At 43.1% G+C, this 27,278-nt stretch overlaps 1 protein-coding gene across 5 annotated transcripts in view; it reads right to left on the bottom strand.

Moving 5' to 3' along the window:
- The window catches only part of LOC132385266 (otoancorin-like), a 128,708-nt gene extending 103,758 nt beyond the window's left edge, over positions 1-24,950 (bottom strand). Inside the window, exons 1-5 of one of the 5 annotated variants that reach the window (XM_059957287.1) lie at positions 24,615-24,950; positions 20,425-20,560; positions 10,775-10,869; positions 7,776-7,923; positions 64-157 (exon numbers count right to left, since the gene is read on the bottom strand). In XM_059957287.1, coding sequence (XP_059813270.1) covers positions 64-157; positions 7,776-7,793 — 112 coding nt within the window. In that variant the 5' untranslated portion in view covers positions 7,794-7,923; positions 10,775-10,869; positions 20,425-20,560; positions 24,615-24,950. Of the gene's footprint in view, positions 1-63; positions 218-2,032; positions 2,100-7,775; positions 7,924-10,774; positions 10,870-12,771; positions 13,701-16,699; positions 16,728-20,424; positions 20,561-24,614 lie in introns of those variants that run through there. The other 4 variants (XM_059957288.1, XM_059957289.1, XM_059957286.1 and 1 more) reach the window with 4 other exon arrangements.
- Positions 24,951-27,278: the final 2,328 nt, after the last annotated feature.

Raw genomic sequence — 27,278 nt, 5'->3', positions numbered from 1 at the left:
TATATCTTAACTTTAAAACAAAAGTCTGCTTTTATATTGAACAAAGACTGCAGTGTCCCTTACCTTCTGTGTGGCCGTAGTTAAAATGAAATTTCAGAGCAGGTTCAACACTCTCTCTTCTGCAATTGCTGAGAGCTCGGTGTTTACTTGCTCGAGCCTGTTAGAAGACAGGGTGGGGTAACATGAGGAGTGCTTTATATTCTCTCAGTTTCTGAAGAAAATGTGATGCAAATATCCTTTGTCAAATTGTTGTCTCCCTTAAACACCTCCCACTTTGTGCAGTTTTGAAAGTATTACGTTAACCTATAAAAGAACCTGTTTTCAAGTTGTGCAATACAGATACTGTTGTTTCTGTTACTCTATTGCTTTTCTAAGGTGTGAGCAAATGAATCATTCAAGGTTCCAATCTGTGTTTTTTTTTAAGCAGCTTAGGCTTGTTTGTCAGTGCACTCTCCTGATGCTGTTAAACTAAATCCTAACTGCTGATGGAGAATTTCTCCCTCCACTTCACTGGCAGAGTTGGCTTCTCGTGTTTGCTTTAGACATCAGCTATAATTCTGGACCGGATGTTATTACTCAGTTTCCAGGTTTTGTGCAATATGAAAGGGAAGGTTTGACGGTGCTGGTCTTGTGGTTAGAGAAATCTATATATTGCGCTCCTGAAGTTTTCAAATTTAAGAAATATAATGCAATACCTAATTCAGGATCTGTAATTAGTATTTTTGAACGTTCATATTTTTTTTCTTATCGACAAAGGATCTTATCCACAGCTTGGTCCTTTATCTTGGAAAGATTTTCTGATTGACATCTCCTTAATATCTGCTTTAATTTGTTTGTAAGAATGTCAGCTGGAAATGCCAATCTCTTTTGACTGGCAGAGCCTATCTAAACCTGCATGTTTTCCACAAACAGGAATGGAAACCATGAGCAATTCCAGACCCATATTTATGGTATCACATCTGAAACTAGCTGCAGAAACTTGCTGATTTAACTACGGTTACCCTTTAACACAATATGACTTCCATATTTGATTTAATAGATTGATTTTTGAGGACAACATTCTGTGAGTTTCTGTCTTCCTTTCATCGAGCTAAGCCAAAAAAGAAGCCTTCAGCTGCAAGTTTCCTCACCCTATTTCAATGATTCAAGATTCAAAGTATCAAAGTACATTTATTATTGAAGTATATAACCTTAAGATTTGTCTCCCCAAAGACAGCCATGAAACGAAGAAACAACATGAAATCCATTCAAGGAAATCATCAAACCCCCCCAACATGCAAAAAAATAGAACAAATTGCGCAAATGGCCAAAAAAAAAGAGTGAAAAGCACAGAACATAAAATATCAAAACACAAAGTCAAGGAAACAGTCCAGAAATGTTCAGTTTCAACTCAATTCAATTCAACCCAGGGTTGTGTTGTTCGTTGACCACAGGCAGCAGAGCCAGCCTGTCCCAATCAAGATCACACAAAATAGCAACAGAGACACATCATAACATGAAGTACAGAGTCCAATCCACAAACTGTGCAAATTAAACCTAGCCCAAGACCCAAGACTCCAGCAACATTGAGCAAGAGGGAGAGAGAGACCAGTCAATGCAGGCACCTGCTTAAATGCAGACAGTATGCAAAGGTAAGAGATAGACTGGTCAAATTGCGGGCACCTTTGTCCGGCAGTAGCAAGCGAGACTGGGAGAGAGACAAGTCACTTGCAGGCAGATGGTGATGAACACCTGCTCACCTTCTGCTCTCATCCTCGTGGATTTCAATATTCTTCGATGTTTCAATCAGTGAGATCACTGAGAAATGGAGTCAATAATGGGCTCATTCCCTGTCTCCAGGCTTCTTGGCCTCTGGGCCACACACTTCACTCGAAACCTCACCAAGATACAAATATGTGCCAAAACGCTCAGTCAACCCAAAGACACACATCAAACTGCAGATCACAGGCTCCAACAATAGCTGAATCATATTTGAAAGAAGATGTAAAGGAAATAAAAGAAGTAATTTCATGAACTGTCTGAAGGACCTCACCTTGGTTCCATTTTTTGCTGCTGCCATCTTCTCCAGCCACCAAGAAAGATGCAGCAACAGAGTCCTGTGTATTCTAATTTTAACACCTCTCCTCCCCTTTAGTTTGGATGAAGACAAATATAAAATATGGACAGGAAATGTCAGTTATGAAAAATAACATTTTAAAACTAATACTTTTCTATTTACATATTCAGTGTTCCTGGTTATTTCTCAGCCATTTAGAACAGCACAGCTCAGATTGTCCTGGAATGGCATCGAACAGTAAAATTCCACCTTCATTCATGACATATGTTTTGCCACGCTAGCTTCAGTAGAAGCCAAGGATAATTGTGGTTCCAGCACATAGTCATATGGTTGAGCTAATAAATGTGATGTGCAATGAATTATCTGGCATTAATGACACTTAATCTGGTGACCTTAAGCAGATGAACCATAATGATAACATTCCAGTCCAATTCTTGTGGAAACCAGATTACTTGCATGACATTGAATACAAGTGAAAGATCATTAACTTCAAGGTGGCATCCATGAGCTCTGTGTTATAATGAAACTCCTGTAAGAGCATACTGAGATCTGGTGTCACCAAATCCAAATATGTTTTCTCACCAATAACTCTTCAAATGTGTTTTATTTCATTATAAATGTGCTTGCTTGTGGTCCATCTTTCACACTGCATAATCCACCAAACCATTCAAAACTGGGTGTTATGGAGCCAAGACACAAGCACAACTCCTTTCCTTCTAATGAATTTGGCAAACTCAGTAAAAGAAAACTTGCATGAGTAAATCTGGAAGGCCAAGTGGAGGAAAGGCCATTCTCAAAGTTGACTTATTTACTTGACCAGAAGAAGTACCCACGAGAAACATTTCTGTCCACTTGGAGTATGCAGCTATTGCAATCATCATTATTTTTGTGACATTCTTTTACTAGAACCTCAAAGAACCACCTACAACATTGAATGCCCCACTTATTATTAATACATCATCTTCACATATCCAGTTGGCTGGCAAGTGGAATGGTAGGGTCACTGCTCATCAAGCCTTGGCTGTGAATTGTCTATTGTCCATTTCTTCTGGTGTTGGTATAACCTCACCTAACATGGAGTTTCAACAACTGTACTGTTCATAATCTTACAAATTCTAATTACATGCAGACAGTGTCAATACCCAACTCTACACTCTCAGTAAAGCCACAAAGACATGCTGACCAGCTGCATTCCGGCCTTTGAGTAGAAAATCCTATAAAAGGTTGTGGATTTGACCCAGTAAATCACAGGGAAAACCCTCCCAAACATTAAGCACATCTACATGAAACCTTGTTGGAGAAAAGCAGCATCCAACATCAAAGATGCTCAGCACCAAGGCCATGTTCTTATCTCCTTGCTGCCATCAGGTAGAAGGTACAAGATCCTCAGGACTTGCACCACCAGGTTCAAGAACAGCTGTTTGCTTTTACGCTCTGATGTGGAAATCAACCACACACGTTTGTTTGTCACTATTAAGGATATGGATGATTTGGGAGAGACAGCAAAACACCCTTTGCAAATTTGCCAGCCTACAGAAATTAATCTCCATGCAATTTTAATTCCTTGATGCACCATCAATAACTCACCCTGAGACGTAAAGGCGAGATACCGGTTTTTATTGACTGGAAGAAGGAACAAGCAGTGAGTAACCACCATACTACATCCTGGAGACTGAGAGGCCGGGCTCAGGCCTCGATCACCTTTATACAGGGGCCTGTGGGAGGAGCCACAGGAGCAGTCAGCAGGGGGCGTGTCCAGACAGGCACATAGTTCACCACATTCACCCCCCCTTTGTTTTAAAAGAGTCCCCATGTGGCGAAGTTTCTTACAGGTTAAGTCTATCAGGTGGTCGAATCTGTCGCTGCGATCCACATAGCACCGGCTGTGATTGCACAGGTGCCGGTGGTGGTGATTGCACAGATGCTGGTGGTGATTGCACAGGAGCCGGTGGTGGTGATTGCACAGGAGCCGGTGGTGGTGATTGCACAGGTGCCGGTGGTGATTGCACAGGAGACGGTGGTTGTGCTGGTTCCGGCCTAACTGGAGGTGTCAGCCCACTAGGCATCAGTGATCCCTCACGCATGTGCGAGGCGCCTGGTATATATGCGTACAAAACGCCCAGTATATGAGTGTCGTGAGGAGTCTGTGTCGGGCTTGGTGTGCGCGGTGTCACCTCGGGTACAGGGTTCATAGTTACCGTGGAGTGTTCGGGGTAGTGGTCTGCTGCTCCTGCGGACGCCATGTCACGGACGGAGATCGTGTCCTCCCGCCCATCAGGTAAGACTACGTAAGCATACTGAGGGTTCGCATGTAGAAGGTGAACCCTCTCTACCAGCGGGGAGTATTTATTACTCCTCACATGTTTCCGGAGCAGCACTGGCCCTGGGGACATCAGCCAAGCTGGTAGGGTGGTCCCAGTGACAGACTTCCTGGGAAAAGAGAATAGGCGTTCGTCAGGGGTGGCATTGGTGGACGTACATAACAGAGAGCGGATAGAGTGGAGTGCCTCAGGGAGGACCTCCTGCCATCAAGAGACCGGCAACCCTTTTGACTTAAGGGCTAAAAGTGTGGCCTTCCACACTGTGGCATTCTCCCTCTCCACCTGTCCATTTCCCCGAGGATTATAGCTCGTGGACCGACTAGTAGCAATACCCCTAGCTAGCAGGTACTGGCGCAGCTCGTCACTCATAAAGGAGGACCCTCTATCGCTGTGGATATAGCAGGGATATCCGAACAGAGTGAAGAGCTGGCGCAGGGCTTTTATGACAGACGTGGTAGTGGTGTCGGGGCAGGTGATGGCAAAGGGGAACCGTGAGTACTCATCGATAATATTGAGAAAATAAACATTGCGGTCGGTGGAGGGAAGGGGGCCCTTAAAGTCAACACTCAGTCGCTCAAAAGGGTGGGTGGCCTTGACAAGTTGCACCGTTTCAGGACGGTAGCAGTGCGGTTTGCACTCAAAGCAGATTTGGCAGTCCCTGGTCATCGTCCTGATGTCCTCCAGGGAGTATGGCAGGTTCCAGGCTTTCACAAAATGGTAAAATCGGGTGACCCCCGGATGGCAAAGTTGTGCATGAAGGGCGTATAGCCGGTCGAGCAGTGCGCTAGCACACGTTCCCCGGGATAGGGCATCAGGGGGCTCATTGAGTCTGCCAGGCCGGTACAGGATATCATAGTTGTAGGTGGAGAGTTCCAATCTCCACCGCAAAATTTTATCATTTTTGATTTTGCCCCGCTGTTGGTTGCTGAACAGGAACGCAACTGAGCGCTGGTCGGTCAGCAAGGTGAACCTTTTGCCGTCGAGATAGTGCCTCCAGTGCCTAATAGCTTCCACTATGGCCTGGGCTTTTTTCTCCATCGCGGAGTGTCGAATTTCAGAGCCTTGAAGGGTACGAGAAAAGAATCTGGCCTGCCTGCCTGATTGAGGGTAGCAGCCAGCGCAAAATCGGAGGCGTCACTCTCTACTTGGAAGGGAATGGTCTCTTCCACCGCATGCATCGTTGCTTTGGCAATGTCCCCTTTAATGCAGCTGAAGGCCGCGCAGGCCTCAGCAGAGAGGGGGAAAGTGGTAGACTTGACTGGGGGGCAGGCCTTGTCTGCGTAATGGGGGACCCATTGGTCGTAATAGGAAAAAAAGAACCAGGCACCGTCTGAGGACTTTGAGAGTGGTGGGAAGAGGGAGTTCTAACAGGGGGCGCATACGGTCAGGATCAGGGCCAATGACCCCGTTTTCCACGACATACCCAAGGATAGCGAGTCGGGTGGTTCCGAACACACACTTGTCCCTGTTATAAGTAAGGTTCAGAGCTTCGGCCACTTGGAGAAATCGTTGGAGGTTGGCGTCGTGATCTGGCCTGTCGTGACCGCAGATGGTGATGTTATCCAGATAGGGAAATGTGGCCGTCAGTCGGTACTGGTCCACTATCCGGTCTATTTCCCTCTGGAAGACCGAGACACTATTCGTGACACCAAATGGGACGTGCAGGAAGTGATAGAGCCTGCCGCCCACCTCGAAAGTGGTGTAGGGGCGGTCCTCTGGGCGGATGGGGAGCTGGTGATAAGCGGATTTCAGATCAATTGTCGAGTACACCTTGTACTGAGCTATCTGGTTGACCATATCCGCGATGCGGGGTAGTGGGTACGCGTCAAGCTGCGTGAACCTATTGATGGTTTGACTATAGTCCACCACCATCCTATTTTTCTGCCCGGTCCAAACAACAACCACCTGGGCCCTCCAAGGGCTTGTGCTTGGCTCAATGATCCCCTCCCTGAGCAGCCGCTGCACCTCTGACTGAATGAAGGCCCTGTCCCCCGCGCTGTACCTCCTGCTTTTAGTTGCCACAGGTTTACAGTCGGGGGTCAGGTTGGCGAACAGCGATGGGGGAGGGATCTTGAGGGTGGAGAGACTGCAAGTGGTGTCTGTAGCGCAGCTGTCGTCATGGTGCTGGGTGGAATGTGTGGGTCGGTGTGTGTGTGTGTGGTCAGTAGTGGGGTATATGGCGAGGTCCCACAAAACTGAGGATTCCGGACAGTGAGTGGTGGGAGGGGCCCATCATATGCCATAGTCACACTTTCGAGATGGCTCTGGAAGTCCAGCCCCAATAGCACAGGTGCGCACAGTTGAGGCATGACCAGTAGCGCAAAGTCCCGATATTCTGTGGCTTGCACCACCAATGTCGCTACACAACCCACCCAGATTTAACATTCCTATTGGCATGCAAATCATAATGAGTCCATACACAGCTGACCTTAGTGCAGACAGGTGTCAGGCAAGTTTATATCATCACTCTGACATCCCTCTCGTCACAAACCTGCCCCTTCTGCCTAACAAATGTGCTATAGCAGTAGAACTAGTTTTCAAAACCATTGTGAAACTATTGAATCTACCTCACCTACTCTCAGTGTATAATTAAAGCCAATGTGATTCACTCACTGAAGCATAAGACTATAGAGTTCTTTGACAGACTTCTGAGAAACACGGACCACACCCCATACCTTATGAAGAAATCCCTGATTACATTCACTATTCCAGCCTTTGTTAGGGAAAAAGGGTTGCAGAAAGGTCAAGATCTCAAACTTGGCACAGCACTTAAGAACTCTGGGCAGCAACAATCCTTGTCCTCGTATATGTTTCAGAGATGTGGACTATTTATGACATGCATCTGAAGACACTAAGGAAATATCACCAATGCTGTCTCTGTGAAATCTAACATGTGGCCATATTATCTGGATAATTTAATGTCACCCTGTACCACGGCAGCAAGTCAATGTGCTTTTACTTGAAAGCTGCTATTAGCCAAGTTAAAAGGCTAAGAGTGGTTACCCGCTGAGAGCTTTGCTCTTGTCTCTGGAAGACAGAACATGTGGATATGGCCGTGTGAATATAATACCATGCTGTTATGGCAGTCTGAAAGAGTAAGAAATTGGCTTGCTCAGACGTCAGCTCTATTGCCTGCAGCGATCTGGAGAAACTCTGCAGAGGTCAATAGAGTGGATCTCACAATATGCTGTTGTCTGCTAATCTCTCAATCATAAGGGCCAAGGCCTGAAGAAAGACAAGGAGGAAGTAACATAGGGAGCCCTCCTCTGTCCAAGCTGTCAATGAACAATTCATCAGGCTGAATGATCGAGCAGCTCTCTTTAACTTTCCTTTGTTGCTGACCATTTTGGTCTCCGATTGATCACAATACTAAAAATAAAAGTCAACATTAGACTTACATAGGAAAATAGCTCCATCCTTTTAATTGTGAAGGGGAGGAGAATGGCTTTAGTGAGGCATCACAGTGGCTGCGTCAGCTGATGATGACTGTGACGACAAATCCAAACCTCTATTATTCTATCCTTCCTACACCCATCCTTGAGTCACCTTGAGAAAGAAGTTATGGAATAATTAATCACATACTCATTATTGTTATCACTCTGCACAATCCAAAGCTTAGCTTTTACAAACTGGAATTCCCAACCACAACCCTCAATTCCCCTTCCCCCCTGTCATTTCACTCACCTCATTCACCTGTCACTCCTTCACTTAGGCCTTTTCCCTGTCAGCTTCCACTGAATGCCTCCCCACAACTTCCCAGCTGCTCATTCTCTCTGATCATCTCTCTCAGCGATGAGGCAGAAGTGACATATGGAGACCACTGCTGCTTGCCTTCGCCACCCCCACCCAAAAGCTGTAGCTCCAAAACCTGTTGCAAACAGAATCCCAAACCTCTTGCGGAAAACTTTGGGAGAGTTTTCACCTGTCTGCTCACCCAGAGGTTTATGAATCCTAGCTGATGAAAATGGATTCATTCTTTCAGGAATATCATCGCTATGCATATACAATAACCGTAAACCTTGTGGACCTCTGTCTCCATCAAACCTGGTGCTTATGTCTCTCATTCTCAAAAATCAAGTAGCTCCAGTTTCCCATTCATCTCTGTATGATGGGGACTGTTTCCCAGCTTTTGTAGTCAGCAGGCTCTTGTCTCTCATCTCCTCTAGAGAAAAGGGGCCAGTGTCTCCCATTCTCTTCTAAAGGCAGGGAACTTCCGTCTATCATTCTCATTTATAGTGAGGGCCATATCTCTCCTCTCCTCCTCTACGTCAGGTGGCTCCTGTTCCCTATTCTTCTCTGTAGTTTGGTGGCCCTGTCTCCTGTCCTCCGCAAGGTGTGTATGTCTCCCATTTTCTTTTGTTATCAGGGGCCTCTGTCTATCATTCTCTTCAATGTCAGGGACCCTCTGTCTCCTGTCTTGTTCTATTGCCTGGTGGCTTCTGTCTGCCATCTCCTCTACAGGACTGCTCTTGAACTAAGTCGTTCTTGCCTCCCATTTTTCAAACATTCTAAACCACACAGGACTCTAGACTGTGCTTGAAGTGCTATGTAGCAGAAGGTTTGGTAAAACATATTTATGGACTTGTCAAATTTTGATTGATGAATGTACCACCCAGGACATGCCCTCTTCCCATTGCTACCTTGAAGGAGGAGGTACAGGAGCCTGAAGATGCACACTCAATGTATCGGGAACAGTTCCTTCTCTACCACCATTAGATTTCTGAATGGACAATGAACCCATATACACTACCTCACTATTTTTTTCTTAGTTTGCTCTCTTTTTGCACTATTAATTTAATTTAAATTTTAATATATATTTCTGATTGTAATTTATAGTTTTTATCATTATGTATTGCAATGTACTGCTGCCACAAAACAGTAAATCTCATGACATATGCCAGTGATAATAAACCTGATTCTGAATTTTTTTTTGTACTGAATTCCCTGCCTTTAGAAGAGGATCCATTTTCATCAGCTGGGACTCATAAACCACTGGGTTCTGCTTAGCCTCCAACCTGATGGCATGAACATGAGGTTTGTGTTGCTGTTTGCAGACTGTGGTATTCGACATAGGCTGGTAAGGTAGCAGAGTGGTTGACTAAATGCTTTGCTGCGCCAGATACGGGATCCGGATTCAATTCCCACCGCACTCTATAAAGGACTTGTACATCACCACGTGACTGAGTGGGCTTCTTCCAGGTGCTTTGGTTTTCTCCCACGTTCCAAACACGCACGGGTTCGGGTTGGTAAGTTATGGACGTGCTACGTTGGCCCTAGAAGCCTGGAACTCAGCAGGCCAGGCAGCATCTATGGATAAGAGCAAAAGGTCAACTTTTCAAGTTGAGACCTTCATCAGGACTGGCGAAAAAAGATGAGAAGTCAGAGTAAGGTGGTGTGTGGAGGGGAGGAAGAAGTACAGGGTAGTAGGTGATTGGTGAAAGTGGGAGAGGGAGATTGGTGAAGTAAAGAGCTGGGAAGTTGGTTGGTGAAAGAGATACAAGGCTGGAGAAGGGGGAATCTGGTAGGAGAGAACAGAAGGCCATGGAAGGAAGGGAAGAGGGAGGAGCACCAGAGGGAGGTGATGGACAGGTAAGGAGATAAGGTGAGAGAGAGAAATGGGAATGGTAAAGGTGAAGGGGAGGGCATTACTGTATGTTCCAGAAATGGATATTCATGCCATCAGGTTGGAGACTAACCAGACAGAATATAAGCTTTTGCTCATTCAACCTGGGTGTGGCCACATCCTCCCCAGAGAGTTGAAATGGAGTAACTTGAAGAGCTGTATCTTCAGCAGTACAAAGGCTGAAGATTTATTTATTGATGATCAATTTTATCAAGGTAACAATTCAAATATCAGTATTCATGGTGTGGGCACAATGGAGTATCCAAAACCTTTTCAAAATCTGAGTGCTGCCTGTACAGTTTCCTCACACTGATTTGTTGTCCAGATTCAAAGGCAGATGTTGTGAAGTATGAGGCCATTATACAGAGTTAGACAAATAATCATGTGTGCACAGTTTTTCAAGTTGAGAGGACACTGTATAAAAGAATGACGTCTGACCATATCTTCTCCTGCTTTAGTATGTACGGAAGATTAAGAAACATAGCAACAACAGTAAACACTGGTTGAAACAGTACAGCTTCTTGAGGGTGTAACTGTCACACTGATCAAATGACTTATAAAAAGGAACTTTTCATCCATCCATTCAGTTCTGTCTCTCAATTAACGTGATACCAATATAATACTGCAAAGAAGGCACTCTCACACAGCAATATTTCATTAAACAAGTGACTTATCCCCATTTTATTATGAGAAGCAGGAAGAGTCTCTCAAAAAAAAATCTCCTTTGAAAACGAACTAAATCACAGAACAGAGAGAACAATGAAGATATACTACCTATCCTGGGAATCAGATCAGTCCCCTTGGATGAAAAGGTTCTGCCCACTGAGACCATTCTGCCACAGGCTGTTCTTCCTTTCAAAAAAAAACACCTAACAGAAAACAAAGAGTTTCAGAACATGATAAACTATATTGTTTTTTAATTACATAGATGAACATCTCCTGTGTTACTATCACCTGGAAAAATGTCCCTTGTTAGTGAGAGAGAGAGAGAGAGAGCCTGTTAGATGTTGGTGTCAGGGATGGACAGTGGTTTTTTGATGGAGTCTGGGTCGTGGTCTCTTTGGGGGCTTTGCTATCCCTTGCATGGCCAGTGGTGAGGGGCTAATGCTTTTGCTGAGGCAGGTGGGGGGAGAGGGGGTTGATGCTTTGCTGCTGTTTGTGTGGGGGGAAGGGGGCTTTGGGGTTCTGACATGTTCTGTCATTCATTCTTTGGAGTTTTCTTCTGTTTTGTGGTTGTCTGCGAAGTGTAAGAGTATACATTGTTATATTAAATGGAACCATTGAACCACTGCAGGTGAGAAGGAAAGAGAACTGACTATCAGTTCATTTATCCATGGCTTTAGGCTGATTGACACATTGTTTGTTCTTGTGTGTTCATCATGTTAATGAAGAAAACTCCTGTGGCAATAAGCTCTAGTCAACAACAATAAGTTAATCATTACACACAAAATGTTGGAGGAACTCAGCAGGTTAGGCACTAACAATGGAAATAAATAAACAGTCGATGTTTCAGTCCGGGAAGACGCTTCTTCAGGACTCTGGAGGAAGGGGGAAGATGTCTGAATAAAAAGGTGGAGGGAGAGGAAAGAGGCTAGCTGGCAGGTGACAGGTGAAGCCAGGTGGATGGGAAAGGGCAAGGACTGGAGAAGAAAGAATTTGATAGGAGAGGAGAGTGGATGACAGGAGAAAAGGAAGCAGGAGGGGACCCAGGGAAAGGTGATAGGTAGGTGAGAAGAGATTAAAGGTCAGAGTGGGAAATAGAGTTGATCTGAATTTTCTAGGAAAAATAATTAAGGAATAAATACTGCCTATTCTACTGGGGAACTATCTTAAGCATTAAGTACAATGGAAGCTTTTCAATCCAAAGCAAACAACAGACAAGGTCTCAGTTTAAACACCACACCCAAAGCACAGCTCGTTTGTTGATGCCACATTAAGTACTATAAGATGTTACACACTGAGGTTTCTAGATTAGAACTCAAATTCACAGCCTTCTGACTCGGGTATGAGATAGAAATTTGAGTAGTAACCAAAATATTTCTTAGCTTTATGACTCAGCAGAAGCTTCATTCATTCCGTTTCTTTTGGGTAGGATTGTATATTTTGAAAATTGAATTAGACTCCTTTATTACTTTGTCTTTCAAGTAATGCAGTGCTGCTGAAAGGAAATCAAGAACGCAGCATTTACCAATGAGGTCTCAAACGTTCTATAAAATCACAGGAAGGGATTGAAATAGGTCATTCAGAGATGACACATCAGGCTGAATTTTCACTATTCTCACATAGATCTCATTTTCTAAATGCCAGTAATAAAGCCCTTTACCTCTTGAGAGCAAATGAGCAAAAATGAGCAATTCAAGCTTCAACAGCCTGGCTTTATATCTGCCTGAACCTAGATCACCCTTATATCCCTGTATTTTCCAAGAGAGCTATATAGGTTATCTGCTCTGTACTATAGTTTTGCCTTGAAAACTGGGGAATTACACTACACTGCTCAATAAATTGCAATAAAGCTTCTTTCATGTGTCCCCACCATATTAAAACCAATGAGAAACTTTAACATTTTGATAGCATGTTAAAAGTAGCTGTGTGTTTAGGGCAGCAGTGAAGGTCCTCCCTCTCTGGTGGTGTTCAGGCCTTCCTTCATTGTCTCAGTAGCCGTTTCTCCGTTTTCACTGCAGTCAGTCATTCATTCAAGTCCCGGGAGGAGACTCAGGAATACCACACACTCAGGTTTATTCATTGCTGTTTCCATAACAACATTGTTTTACCTGTCAAGGTTGTTAGCCCTGAGCTGAACCCCCGAACCTGGAGGACCATCTGATAAGTCATGCCTCTACCCTTTGACCTCTTTGGCATGGGTGACCCTGCCAAGAGCCAAAGCATAATCAGAATCAGAGTCAGATTTAACATCACCAACATATGTCATGGAACTTGTTAACTTTGCGGCAGCAGTACAATGCGATACATGATAATACAAAAAGAAACTGTGAATTACAGCCAGTATATACTGTATATATACACACACTGCTGGCCGATAACCTCCCTGTCAACAACATGGAAGCTCCTATCAGGCATAATAGCTACCAAGCTGAAGGCTTGTGTGTAAACTTGTGAGCCCTGCTCAGACGAGGATTGGTAATGGAACCAGAGGCTCCAAGCACCAGGTAGACAAAGGATTCATGCAACTCCAGACCAGGCAAAGAAACCTAAGCACAACCTGGATCAACTACCACGAAGCATATGACTCAATGCTCCACCCATGGATTCTGGAATGCCTGTCTCTGTACAAGGTCAACAAGATACTTGGGACCTTCATCAGGAACACAAAGGGTCATTGGAGGACAATGCGAGACGTTAACTCAAAGCCAATAGCACGAGTGTCCATCAGATGAGGAATGTACCAGGGTGATGCACTGTCCCCACTGCTGTTCTGCATAGGCTTGACCCCCCTCAGCCAGATCATCTCAGAGAGTGGATATGGGCACAGAGTGGAGTGACCATCAGCTACCTCCTGTACGTGGATGACATCAAGCTGTATGCCGGAAATGAAAGAGACATTGACTCACTAATCCACCTGACAAGGGTGTGCAGTAGAGACGATGACCAGAGCCATCAATCCATTCACCCTACCAGTTTTCAGATACCCAGCCGCAATGTGCCGGCCAAGGAAAGAACTGGAAGCTGGAAAGTACGAACAATGTATGGAGGAATCCATCCAAAATCCAACATCGAGCGACTGTACACCCACCAGAATAAAGAAGGATGTGTCAAGGTCACAGTCCTGGAAGAAATACAGAACATCTATGAGTATGTCAGGAGGATGGCCCCTAAGGACGACCTGCTGGAGAATATCTCAGTCAGCAGACAGGGGATATGGAAATGGGAGTGGGTGAAGCAGAGCCAGAGGACCAGAGGGCGTGGCAGGACAGGATGTACCATCACCAGATATCAGAGGTGACTGACATAAGAAAGTCCTACCAATGGCTGGAAATGGCAGGGCTGGGGACAGCACAGAGGTGCTGCTCATGGCTGCACAAGAACAGACGCTGAGCACAAGAGCAATAGAAGCAGGGGTCTATCACACCAGACACGGACCCAAGGTGCAGACTGTGCAGGGAGTCCACTGAAACCATCCAGCACGTAGAAGCAGGGTGCAAGATGCAGGCAGGGACAGCGTACACTGAATGACACAACAACATTGCAGGAATTGTGTACAAGAACATCTGCACTGAGTATGGATTGGACACTCCCAAGTCCAAATGGAAACAACCGGGAAGGTAGTGGAGAATGGCAGAGCCAAGATCCTGTGGGACTTCCAAATACAGACTGATAAGCAGGTACTGGCCAACCAACCAGATGTAGTAATACTGGACAAGGAACAGAAGAAAGCAGTAGTAAAAGATGTGGCAATCCTGAATGACAGTAACATCAGAAAGAAAGAATACGAGAAGCTGGAGAAATACCAGGGCTTGAAAAAGCAAATAGAAAGGATGTGGAAGGTTAAAGCCAGAGTAATCCCGGTGTTGATAGGAGCACTTGGAGCTGTGACTCCTGGACTGAGAGAGTGGCTCCAACAAGTCCTGAGAACAACATCTGAGATCACATTATGGAAGAGCGGCCTACTAGGAACAGCAAGGATACCGCACCCAACCCTCTCCGGTAGAGGACCCGAGATTGAGGGAAAAAATACACATGCACACCATATATATATATATATGTGCTTTCAGGCTTCTGTACTTGCTTCCGCGTAGTGAAAATGAGAAGAGGGTTTTTCCTGGGTGGTGGGTGTCCTTAATGATGGACACCACCTTTTTGAATCACTACTCCTTGAAGATGTTTTGGATACTACAGAGGCCAGTACCCATGATGGAGCTGACTAGTTTTACAACTCTCTGCAGCTTACTTCGATCCTGTGAAGTAGCACCCCCCCCCCCCAAACCAGACGGTGATGCAGCCAGTCAGAATTTTACGAATTTCTGTAGAAATTTGTGAGTTTTTAGGTGACATCCCACATCTTCTCAAATTCTTAATGGAATATAACTGCTGTCACGTCTTATTTACATCTGCATCGACATGTTGGGTCTAGGTTAGGTCCTCAGCAATATTAACATGCAAGAACTTGAAATTGCCCACTCTATCTGCTTCTGATCCCTCTCTGAGGACTGGTGTGTGTTTCCTCGTCTTACCCTTTCTGAAGTCCACAATCAGCTCTTTGGTCTTACTAATGTCGAGTGCCAAGTTGTTGCTGTGACACCACTCCACTAGCTGGTATATCTCGCTCCTGTATGCCCACTCGTTGTGATCTAAGATTCAGCCAACAATGTTTGTATCATCAGCAAAGTTATAGATGGCATTTGAGCTATACCTAGCCACACAGTCATGGGTGTAGGGAGAGTAGAGCAGTGGGCTAAGCATAGATCCCTGTGGTGCACCAGTGTTGATGGTCAGCAAGGCGGAGATGTTATTTCCAATCCGCACAGATTGTGGTCTTCTGGTTAGGAAGTCGAGGGTCCAGGTGCAGAGGGAGGTACAGAGGCTCAGGTTCTGGAGCTTTTTGATCAGGACTGTAGGACTGTTGGTGTTAAACACTGAGCTATAGTCAATAACCAACGTTCTGATGTTGGTATTTGTATTGTAGAAATGAGGGATTGACTATGTCTTTGAACACTCCCACCAGGTGGTTGGCACAAGTTTTCACAACCATACCAGGTACTCTATTATGGCATGAAGGTGGATAATTATTTAGAGACTTTTTCAAGCTGGCTTTGTTAAAATCCCCCAAAATGATGGGGAAAGCATGGGGGTGCACTGTTGATCACATCACACAGTTCGTTTAGAGCCTGCTTGTCATTGGCCTGTGGATGGATGTACATTGCTACCAAAATGATTTCTGAAATCTCCAGCGGCATGTGAAATGTACGGCACTTGGTGCAATGGTCTGGTGGACAGGACTAGAACAACACCGCCACATGGGTACACTACAAGGAATTGATCATGAAGCATACTCCACCATCCCTGGCTTTGAAAGACTCAACAGTCCTAATTTGGCGGCGTACTGTGAACCCATTAGTCTGAATTGCTGCGTCTGGAATGGAAGGGATTAACCAAGGTTCCATGAAATAAAAGATGCAAGGCATAAAGCCAATGTAGCTCTCTGGGTTATTGAGGCACACAAGCCTCCAAACCACAACAAGATTGTGGCCCTCTTGGAGGTAAAAGAAGTTTACAGCTACAGAATAACACTTGTGTTCCTAATAGTCTTATTAAATCTGTCTAATCTTTAGATTCTAATCCATAAAACATAGGATTAGAATTGGACCATTTGGCCCATTGAGTCTGCTCCACCATTCAATCATGGCTGATCCTATTATCCTCTCCTCAGCCCCACTCCCCAGCCTTCTCCCCTTAATCTTTGTTGCCATGTCCAATCAAGAACCAATTAATCTCTGACTTAAACAGACCCAACAACCTGGCCTCCACAGCTGCCTGTGTTAACAAATTCCACAAATACACCACCCTCTGGCTAAATAAATATCTCTGCATCTCTGTTTTAAATGGACACCCCTCTATCCTGAGGCTGTGCCCACTTGTCCTAGACTCCCCCATCATGGGAAACATCCTTTCTACATCTGACCTGTCTAGGCCATTCAACATTCAAAAGGTTTCAATGAGATCCCCCCTCATCCTTCTAAATACCAGAAAATGCAGGCCAGAGTCATCAAACATTCCTTGTATGAACCTTTTAAATAGCTTCCTCCAGGACACCACCGGTCTACCATGGAAGTCCAGCAGTTATCATGCACTAGTTGGTGTCAGATGCTTTCACTGGCACAGATGCATCATTTCCTGCATGATGAACACATTTGTGCTTCCCCATTCCTGTTCCAGCTAAAAACAAAATTAATCACATGAATACTCATATTAACTGAGCTGAGATGCACAGTTCCAAATTTATCTGATTGAAGGCTTTGAATATAAGTTGGAATGTCATGTTGCAGATATACAAAACATTGATTAGACTGCATTGACAGTATTATATACAGTTCTAGTCACCACACTACAGGAAAGATGAGATAGAGAAAACGCAGAGAAATTCACCAGGATGTTGCCTGGAGTGGGGGAGGGTAGATTTGAAATTTTAAGAAGAGATTGAATGAGCTGTTTTTTCCCTCTCTCTGAGGCAGCTGAGAGGCAACTTTAAAGTTCAAAGTAAGTTAATTATCAAAGTACATATATACATATGCAACAACCTGAGATTGTAACAACACCATATACAACCCTGAGATTCATTTTTTGCAGGCATACTCAATAAATCTGTAGAAAAATAACAACATTAGAAGCAATGAAAGACCACATCAACAGGGCAGACAACTAGTGTGTAACACAACAAACTGTGCAAATACAAAAATAAATACATAATAATAATAATAAATACAAAATAAGTATTGAGAACATGAGATGAAAAATCCTTGAAAGTGAGTCCATATGTTATGGGAACAGTTCAGTAATGGGACTAGTGAAGTTAAGTGAAGCTCTATCCACTGGCTTCAGAGCCTGATGGTTAAGGGATAATAACTGTTCCTGACCCAAGTTCTGTGGGTCCTGAGGCTTCTGTACCTTCTTCCTGATGACAGCAGAGAGATGAGAGCATGGCCTGAGTGGTGGGAATCCCTGATGATGAATGCTGCTTTCCTGTGACAGCGCTCCATGTAGATGTGTTCAACGGAGGAAAGGGTTTTAACCATGATGGACTGGGCTATATATCCACTACCTTTCATCGGATTTTGCACTCAGGGGCATTGGTATTTCAATACCTGGCTGTGATGTAACCAGCCAATATACTCTCCACCATATATCTACAGAAGCTTGGCCAAGTTTTAGATGCCATTCCAAATCTTTGCAAACTTCTAAAGAAGTAGAGGTGCCGCCATACTTTCTTTGTTATTGTACTTACATGCTAGGTCCAGGACAGATGCTCTGAAATTATAACACTGAAGAATTTAAAGTTCCTCTCCTCCTCTGATCCCCCAATGAGGACTGCCTCATGGACCTCAGGTTTCCTCCTCCTGAAATTAATAATCAGCTCCTTGGTCTTGCTGCCACGGAATGGGAGTTTGTTGTTGTAGCACCCCTCAGCCAGATTTTCAATCTCCCTCCTATATGCTGACTTGTCACCACCTTTGATATGGCCCACGACAGTGATGTCTTCATTAAACTTGAATATGGCATTGGAGCTGTGCTTAGCCACACAGTCATAAGTATAAAGCATGTAAAGGAAATCAAGGATCTAATTGCTCAAGGAGGTATCAAGGCCAAGATCTTGAAGCCTATTGGTTAATTTTGAAGGGATGATGGTATTGAATGCTGAGCTGTATTTGATAAAGAGCATCTTTGCTGTCCAGATGTTCCAGGGTTGAGTGAAGAGCCAATGAAATGGCATGTGCTGTTGACCTGTTGTGCTGGAGGACAAATTGGAGCAGATCCAAGTCACTTCTCAGGCAGGAGGTGATATGTTTCATCACTTTATAAAAGATTATAAAATTATGAGAGGCAGAGATAAGAAAGTCAGAATCTCAGGGCAGGGAGTTCAAGAAAGTGCAAATTTAAACTGAGCAGCAAGATAATTGCTCACACAGAGTGTTGTGAATATCAGGGAAAAACTGCCAGAGGATGTGTTGGAGATAGATGCAATTATGTTTAAAGAAAATTTGGACAGGTATTTGGAAAAGGAAGTCATTAAGGGATACAGACCTAATGTGGGAAAATGGCATTTGTATAAATAAGCAGCATTGTCATCATGGAACTGGGCCTGTGGTTGTTCTGTATATTCTGATTATTCCATGAAAACATCTTTCTTGCTGTATAATTTTCCTGTCTAAAATGAAACTTGTTATGCATGCCAGAGGTAGAAGTTTAAAACTGATGATTTCTAATCAATTTAGAGCAGCCATAGCAAGTCTCAGGAAAATCAGATGCCAGAGCAGTGGTTCCTTTTATGCCATGGACCACCATTGTTTACTGAGGGGTCTGTGGACCCCAGTTTGGGAACCCATTCCCTGCACTCGAGTAAGATTGTGGGGAAGCATTTGTAATTTCATATTAACTCTGGCATGGATGGTCCCAAGTCTGGTTGCATAAAGAGGAGGGTTGGGCATGGGGCTCGCAACCCTAACCTGTAAAAACCCAAAGCTACAGAATCTCCAAAGGCCTCATTCCTGAGAGAGGAAGGATACACCAAGAAGATGGGTTACACCTAGAGACTGGCCCAGGACAGAGGACTCCTGTGAGCTGCTTTTGGCAGTCTATGCCCCAGGGGTGATGGGCTTCAGAAGAAGAAGAAAAAAATGCATATTAACCTCCAATAAAGATCTTTGTACTGTGTTTTCATTCATTATCAGGAACTATTGCAAGCCTTTGGCTCTATGATTAGATTGATTCCAATATTTGTATGACACCAATGAAGGAATAAAAATACAACTTCTGAGTATCTTTTGTACTCTAAGTGTTCACTCGTTTCAGTCACAAAGTCCATACAATATAAAGTCCTGCAAGTGCATGGAAATTTCAAAGCATGATGTTGCTGAAATACCATAATAAAGAAAATTCATCAGTCATGATCCCTGAGATGATATGATCAAATAAATTGCCTTCCAAGTATAAATGATGCTCTGTACCACCTTTATAAAAACAAAGATAAATGGACAGCAATTAGAGATTTTTACTTTAGTACAAGCAAAGATCAGAACAATTGGATTCCAAGTTATTCTGTTCAATAGGATGCATAATTTGGTCCTTAGAATAATACGTGTGTAATGCCCTGGTTCATATTTTTACTGTTTTGCTGTATGTATTTCATTTTGTGCTGTTCTGTGAGAATTTTCAGCTTGTTTGGGTTACTGTTGAAGATGAGAGTTGAGGAGAAATGTGTGCCATCCAATTAGGATGGTCAGATTGAAGCGGAGGCTTCTCTGGTGAGGGACACTAAGGTTGGACTTGGGGCTTTGTTGGGGGAGAAGAGAGAAGACACTGGGGAGAATGGGTCATAGCATACAATCCAGTGGGAGACCTGTTTGATCAAGATGGATTGCGAGCGACATTTGGAAGGTGGAGTGTGTTTTCATGTCGACCGAGGGCCAGCACGTGAGTGACAGAGAAGTTCAAGATGAACTCCAACTTGTGCACATTTGACAGTTTAATTAGAATGGGCACTTCTTTTTGTTATTCTTTACTAACCCTTTAGTTATGATTCATAAATGTAATTCCTTTAATCGTATACAGTGTACTGTTTGTTAATTCGTGGCATTAATTTGTAACAGGTGGCAAATGACACAGCATCCACACAAACAGGGGTTTGGGGTGGGATCGAGCGTGCCTCGATCTGAAGAGTTTAGCGGGGCCAGAGGTTGTCTTCCTCGACTTACGCAACCGACGAAAGCAGGGTGTTTCCCATGTCATTCAGCAGAGCAGATTTTGCAAGTACTTTGTAATTGAATCGTCGACTTTTCATTTTTGTTTTCCTGTGTATCACTTGCATTTGAACTGAAGCCACAACAAGCTCTGAAAAAAATCACAACATCCAGTCAGGAGAATCAAACTTTCCCTATGGCTGTTTGAACAATTATAATGAACTGAAGCATTAACAGTTGTAAGTCCTTATTAAAGTCAATGCAAAGCTAGTACTGAAAGGACATTAGAAATCACTCACATTTAACTGTTGCCTTTTGACCTTTGCAAACACTGGAAGATTTAACTGGGAGACAATCACTTAAATCTTGAGAGGCCACCTAGCTTAGCCACAAGTGGGGAATAAAGGCACAAATAATATGATAAAAACTAATAACCTGTAATCTGGAGTCCATTATAAATATTAGAGTGAAACCTTTCACAGAATTTTACTAGATGATACATGGAAGTCGACAATTCAGCAGTAACAAATTCAGAAAGGAAATTATGTACCTCTGTGGTTAACATTCCCTGCAATAATTGTCATATTTTGTTTTATTTTTACAATCACCAGAACAAATGGGCTAAAACAACACAATACCATTTCACAATTGATTGAATTCAACAAAAGTGAACCTTTTAGTCACCAAATAACCTTATGGTCTAATGCTAGTGTACAAGGTAATCAATTGCAAAAATAATCTAAAACTTAACAATTTAGTTTTGAAGTATTTCCTTTAGGACATGTTATTCTCCTTCAAAACTACTGTGTTCAGGTCCATGAAGCTATTACTAACCCCTGTACTCTTATACTTCTCCGTAGATTATCACCTTGTCGTGGTGGAGAAGCTTGGGTGGTCCTGAGATGCCGTCTGGAGCTATGCTCCTGGTAGGGTCACCCATGGCGGTAAGGTCGAGGGTGAGGTCCCTGACAAAGAACAATCCAACCAAGACCTCAACGGTGGAACAGGCAGACTAAGTTACTTCAAACTCAACAGCTGTGAAGGCCGATGAAGGCTGCAACAAATCTATCAGCTCCAATCGCCGTGGTTTCCATGCCATTGGAATCAGTTGGTTGACTTGTGAAGTATCGTGTGCTTCTTGGAATGCAACGTCAAGTATACGTTAAACAGATACACGCATGGGCGTCTTCACTCTGTGGGCCATATCTTGATTGGACTCATAAGCCACTTGAGAGCTCATAAGTAAATCAACATAATGAAGACCATCATCCTCAACCTCGAGGGATAACCATGACGATGACAACTCCTATGAGTTAGCGCACTGATACATTCCTCATACATACTGATCTTCATTATGATCTTTCACCTTATTGTCTGACTGCACTGCACTTTTTGGTAGCTGTTACATTTTATTCTGCATTCTTTTATTGATTCACCTTATACTACCTCGATGAGTTGATCTGTATGAACAATATGCAAGACAGGCTTTTCACTGTACCACAGTACAGCTGACAATCACAAACCAACAGTAATTTTAATTCCAATATGAATGCTGAACTGTTTATGCTTAGTATACCTATTTATCATTATTTCATCTGTAACTTGCTGCCAGAGGAAGTGGTGAAGTCAGAGGTAAGCATTAGGTTTAAGAGACACTTAGACAAGAACGTACAGTAAATAAATAGGGCATAGAAGGAGACAGATCTAATACAGGCAAGTGGGATTAGTGTGGATGGACAAAAAGGCAAGTAGTATTTCAAATGAAACTGAGGCTCAGACCAACAAACTGGAGGTTTTTGGAAGTGTCTTTGACCAACGTGGAGCACACTGTGATGCTTTAGAATGAAAATAAAAGAAACTGCTGGAAATATTTGGCAGCATCTATGGTGACAGAAAGAAAGTTAAGCTTTCAGGTCAATGACTTTTTGTCAAAACTAGAAATGTTTACATCCTCTGTGTTTTACAGAACAGATGAAATGGAAAGGAAAAAGAATGTCAGTGACAGGGTGGAGATGAACTGGGAATGGATAACAGATTGCTGGGAACTAAAAAAGAATAATGAAGCCTTGGTAATGGTGTTACATTACTGAAGATGAAGTGAAAACAGAACATGCTGGAACTGTGAGATTTAAAACGAAGTCTTTACTCTATCTTCTTGAATATTTCCAACATTGTTTATTTTTACTTACTAATTTATTTTCTAGGATAAGAGATATAAGTGATGTCTTCGTTGAATGACTTTCGGGACTTAGTCAGGATTTATTCTGTATTCCATGTACTATGAGCCCCAGGTCCCTTTGAATGATGATGTTCTGTATGCTTGCTCAATTTAAATATTAATTGACATCTTCATAATTCCTTCCAAAAGGGATAACCTTAAATCTTCCCACATTCGACTCCATCTGCCAATATTCTTCCCACTCACGAAACATATCAAAATTCCTTTGTCAGCTCTCTGTGTCTTGCTCGCAATACATATCGCTGTATAATCAGCTACTCTATCCCTTCATCTAAGTCATTAATAGACATTGCAAATAGTCGATATCTCAGCATTCTATGGCACCTACCAGCTATTAGCTGTCAATCTGAAAATGGTACATTTATGCCAACCCTCTGATTTCTGCTAGTTAGCCACTCTCAATAATGCCAATATTTTATCAACGACAGCATGTATCCTTATCTTGTACAGCAGCATTTTATATATTAAGTGCCTCCTGGAATTCCAAATACACCACATTTTGTAGCTCCACTTTATCCATCCTGTTTGTTACATTTTCAAAGAACTCCAATTTCCATTTGTGAAGTCATGTTGATTTCACTTGACTACCCAGCACTTTTTAAATAGCTTGCTTTTACCTCCATAGTAATAGATTCTAGCGGTTTCCAAGTGACAGATGTCTGTCCTATGGACACAGATACAGTTTTTTTTTTGCATTCTGGCACCCTCCTTTTGGAATACTATGTTAGTTTTGTGTTTATTCAGTCCTTTGGGATCTCATCAGAATTCAGGGAACTTTGGTAGAGTACAACAAAGGTACTACTACTACTACTAATAATAATAAATATTTTATTAATCCCCAGCGGGAAATTCCTTAATCTCTTAATTTCCTTTGAATATGGTTGATATGATTTTGGTCAACAAGAAATATTATGGATAATTATAGAATTTATAAATAGTGAGTTGTCAAGAAGGAGAGACTAGCAATAGTTTAAAATTAAAGGTAGCGTGGTTAGGGGATGATTTCTGAAAGATTCTCATCATTCCACGGAGCCTGGAAGCCATTGAAAGTTATCAAAATGAGAGTGAGAAATATCCTTCAGACAAGCTACAGAGCCAATGAGGGTTAACATAGAGCAGACAGGCAGCTAATATCCCCTGTTTTTCCATTCAGATCTTCCTTAGGATATGACCTTCAGGAAGACTTTCATGCTTTATGTACCCATGGTCAAAGCATATCATATCATTAGAAGCCCAGAATCATACAAATTACTGTTGGACTTACAACAGTTTTGACTTTTGATAGGACACAGTGAGTGGCTGTGTACAATCAGAATCATAATCATGTTTAATATCACTGGCATTTGTCATGAAACTTGTTCTTTTGCAACGATAGTACAGTGCAATTCATAATAAAAATATAAATTACAACAGGAAATATATATATTTTTTTCAATTAAATTAAGTAGTGTAAAAACAGAGCAAAACAATAGTGAGGTAGTGTACATGTGTTCATTGGCCATTCAGAAATCTGATGGCGGAGGGAAAGAACCTGTTCCTAAAATGCTGAGTGTGTGTCTTCAGTCTCCTCGACCTCCTCCTCAATAGTAGAAATGAGAAGAGGGTAAGTCCTGGGTGATGGGGGTTCTTAATGATGCATGCCACCTTTTCGAGGCAATGCCTTTTGAAGGTGTCCTCAATGCTGGGGAAGCTAGTGCCTTGATGGAGCTGGCTCAGTTTAGGACTTTCTGCAGCTTTTCTGATCCTGTGGAGTGGCCCTTCCATACCAAATGGTGATACAACCAATTAGAATGCTCTCCATGGTACAACTGTAGAAATTTGTTTGTGTATTTTGTGACATACCAATTCTCCTCAAATTCCTGATGAAATACAGCCACTGCTAGGCCTTCTTTATAATTGAATTAATATGTTGGGCCCAGAATAGATCCTCAGAGACCTTAATACACAGGAACTTGAAAATGCTCACCCTTTCCACTGCTGATCCATCAATGAGGACTGGTGCGTGTTCCCTTGACATCCCCTTCCTGAAGTCCACAAGCAATTCCTATGTCTTTCTGATGTTGAGTGCAAGGTTGTTGCTGTGACTCCAGTCAGCCATCTGATCTACCTCACTTCTTTACACCTCCTCATCGCCACGTGAAATTCTGCCAGCAATAGTTGTGTCATTGGCAAATTTCCAATGGCATTTGAGCTGTGTCTAGCCATGTAGTCATGGGTGTAGAGAAGTAAAGCAATGGACTAAGCACGCAACACTGATGTGCGCCAGTGTTGGTAGTCAATGAGGAAAAGATGTTATTTCCAATCTGCACTGACTGTGATCGCCTGATGAGGATATCAAGAATCCAGATGCAGAGGGAGGTATAGAGGCCAAGGTCCAGGACTGTGTTAATTAGTACTAAGAGCATGATGCTGTTGAGCCCAGAGCTGTAAATAATAAACAGCAGCCTGATGTAGTTATTGCTATTGCCCAGGTGATCCAAATCCGAGTGGAGAGCCAGTGAGATTGCATTCGCTGTAGACCTATTGTGGCGATAGGCAAATTGTAGCAGGTACAGGTCCTTGCTTAGGCAGGAGCTGGTTCTAGCCATAGCCAACCTCTCAAAGCACTTCATCACAAAAGATATGAGCGCAATTGGGTAATAGTCATTGAGGAAGTTCACCCGGCTCTTCTTGGGCAATAACATCTTCTTGTCGCTCTTTTGAAATTGGTGGAAGCACCAACTGCAGCAGTGAGAGATTGAAGATAGTCTTGAACAATCCTGCCATTTGGTTGGCACAGGTTTTCAGTGCCCTACCAGCTCCACCATCAGGGCCTGACACCTTGCGAGGATTCACCCTCTTGAAAGATGTTCTGACATTGGCCTCCGAGACAGAGATCATCACGAGACACTGCAGGGATTCACACAGGTGTAGTTTTATTTTCTCTTTCAAAGTGTGCATAAAAGGTGTTGAGCTCATCTGAGAGTGAAGCAAACACAGCCATTAACAATGTTAGTTTTTTGCTTTGTAAGAAGTAATAGCCTGCAAACCCTGTCAGAAGCAACGTGCATCGAATTCCATCTCTCACCTTAATCGAAATTGTTTTATTACCCTTAACATAGCCTTCAATAGGTCATACCTGGACTTCTTGTATAGTTCTGGATTACTGATCTTGAATGCCACAGATCTAGCCCTCAGAAGACTATGAATGTCCTAGTTCATCCACAGCTTTTGGTTTGGGGATGTCCATAATGTTCTCAAAGGCACACACACACCCACATAGGTCTTGATGAAGTCGGTGACTACTGTGGCATATTTGTTCAGATTCGAAGATAAATCCTGAATATTGTTCTGTCCACTGATTAGCAGTCATTTAAGTATTTCTCTGCTTGACTTGACCATACCTTCGTGGTGTTGCAGTCCCCAGTCTCTGACTGTATGCTGAGAGTAGCCATGTGATTGGACTTGCCAATGTTTGGGCATGGAATGGTATGATAAGTGTTCTTAATGGTGGTGTAACAGTGGTCAAGTGGGTTGACCCCTTTTCATTGCACAGGTGATACGTTGGTGGTACTTGTTCAATCTGGCCTAGTTGAAATCCCCTGCAATGATCAAGGTGCATTGTTTCCTGACTGCTGATCACAGTGCTCAGCTCCTCCAGTGCCTACCTGCTGTTGGCCAAAGGTGGAATGTACACCTTTATGATGGTGTACGCCAGGCTGATGGTGGAAAACTCCCTCGGCAGATAAAATGGACTACACTTGAACGCTAGATGCTCCAGCTCGGGAGAGCAGAACTGTGTCAGAACCACCATGACTGTACACCACAATGAGTTAATCATGAAACACAGTCTGCCTTATTTACTTTTAAAAGACTTTGCTGTCCTTTCTTTGTGGTGGATGGTAAAGCCCTCAGCTGCTGTGTTGCTTCCAAAATAATCGGGGTACGGCGTGTTTCCGTGAAGCAAAGTACACAGCAGTCCCTGATGCCCCTCTGGTATGCAATCATGTTCAATTTTATTTTCCAGAGACTTTACATTCGCCAGCAAGGTAGTCAGGACTGGGGGTACAGGGGCTCTGCATTTCAATCTTATTTCCAGTGCGACATGTTTTCCGCCTTTTCTTTTTCTTAAAGGGGAACTTCTCTCATGACCCGAGTCTGTAGACTGGGTCCACCAATTTTGAGGATCAATAGATTTTTCAAATATCTTAAAGCAATGTTGCTCACTAAAGTACCCATGACTGTGACTGTGGATTTCAGCTGTAACAGCCTTAAATGGGAATAACTGATGATTCCCTTCAGAGCTGCCCAAAACAGTTACCACTTTCTGGAGCCATCTTGGTATAAACCAACACAAAGAAAATATCCAGTTTTTGTTCTAATGTCCCTAAGTTTTTAAATTATTCAAGCCTAGTTAGGATGTACCGAGCAAGAAGAAACAATCTCTAAGTAAAGGAAAACAGAAAGATACAATGGTTTCTTAGATTTGATATCTAGCAATTATAGTGAGAAGCAGTAAATTCCACAGAGTCAGGATAAGTAGAGAAGGAAGGTTATGTGTGGAGGTACATTTGAGCAAAAGGCAGTGACCATAATAATGATGATATAATATATCAGAGACAGTACATTTGGATTGGAGAGAAGTTACAGA

This window comes from Hypanus sabinus, chromosome X2 (assembly GCF_030144855.1).
Source record: "Hypanus sabinus isolate sHypSab1 chromosome X2, sHypSab1.hap1, whole genome shotgun sequence".
Lineage (NCBI taxonomy): Eukaryota > Metazoa > Chordata > Chondrichthyes > Myliobatiformes > Dasyatidae > Hypanus > Hypanus sabinus.
Note: the sequence above shows the minus strand (reverse complement) of the source record. Positions and strands in the feature narration are given on the sequence as shown.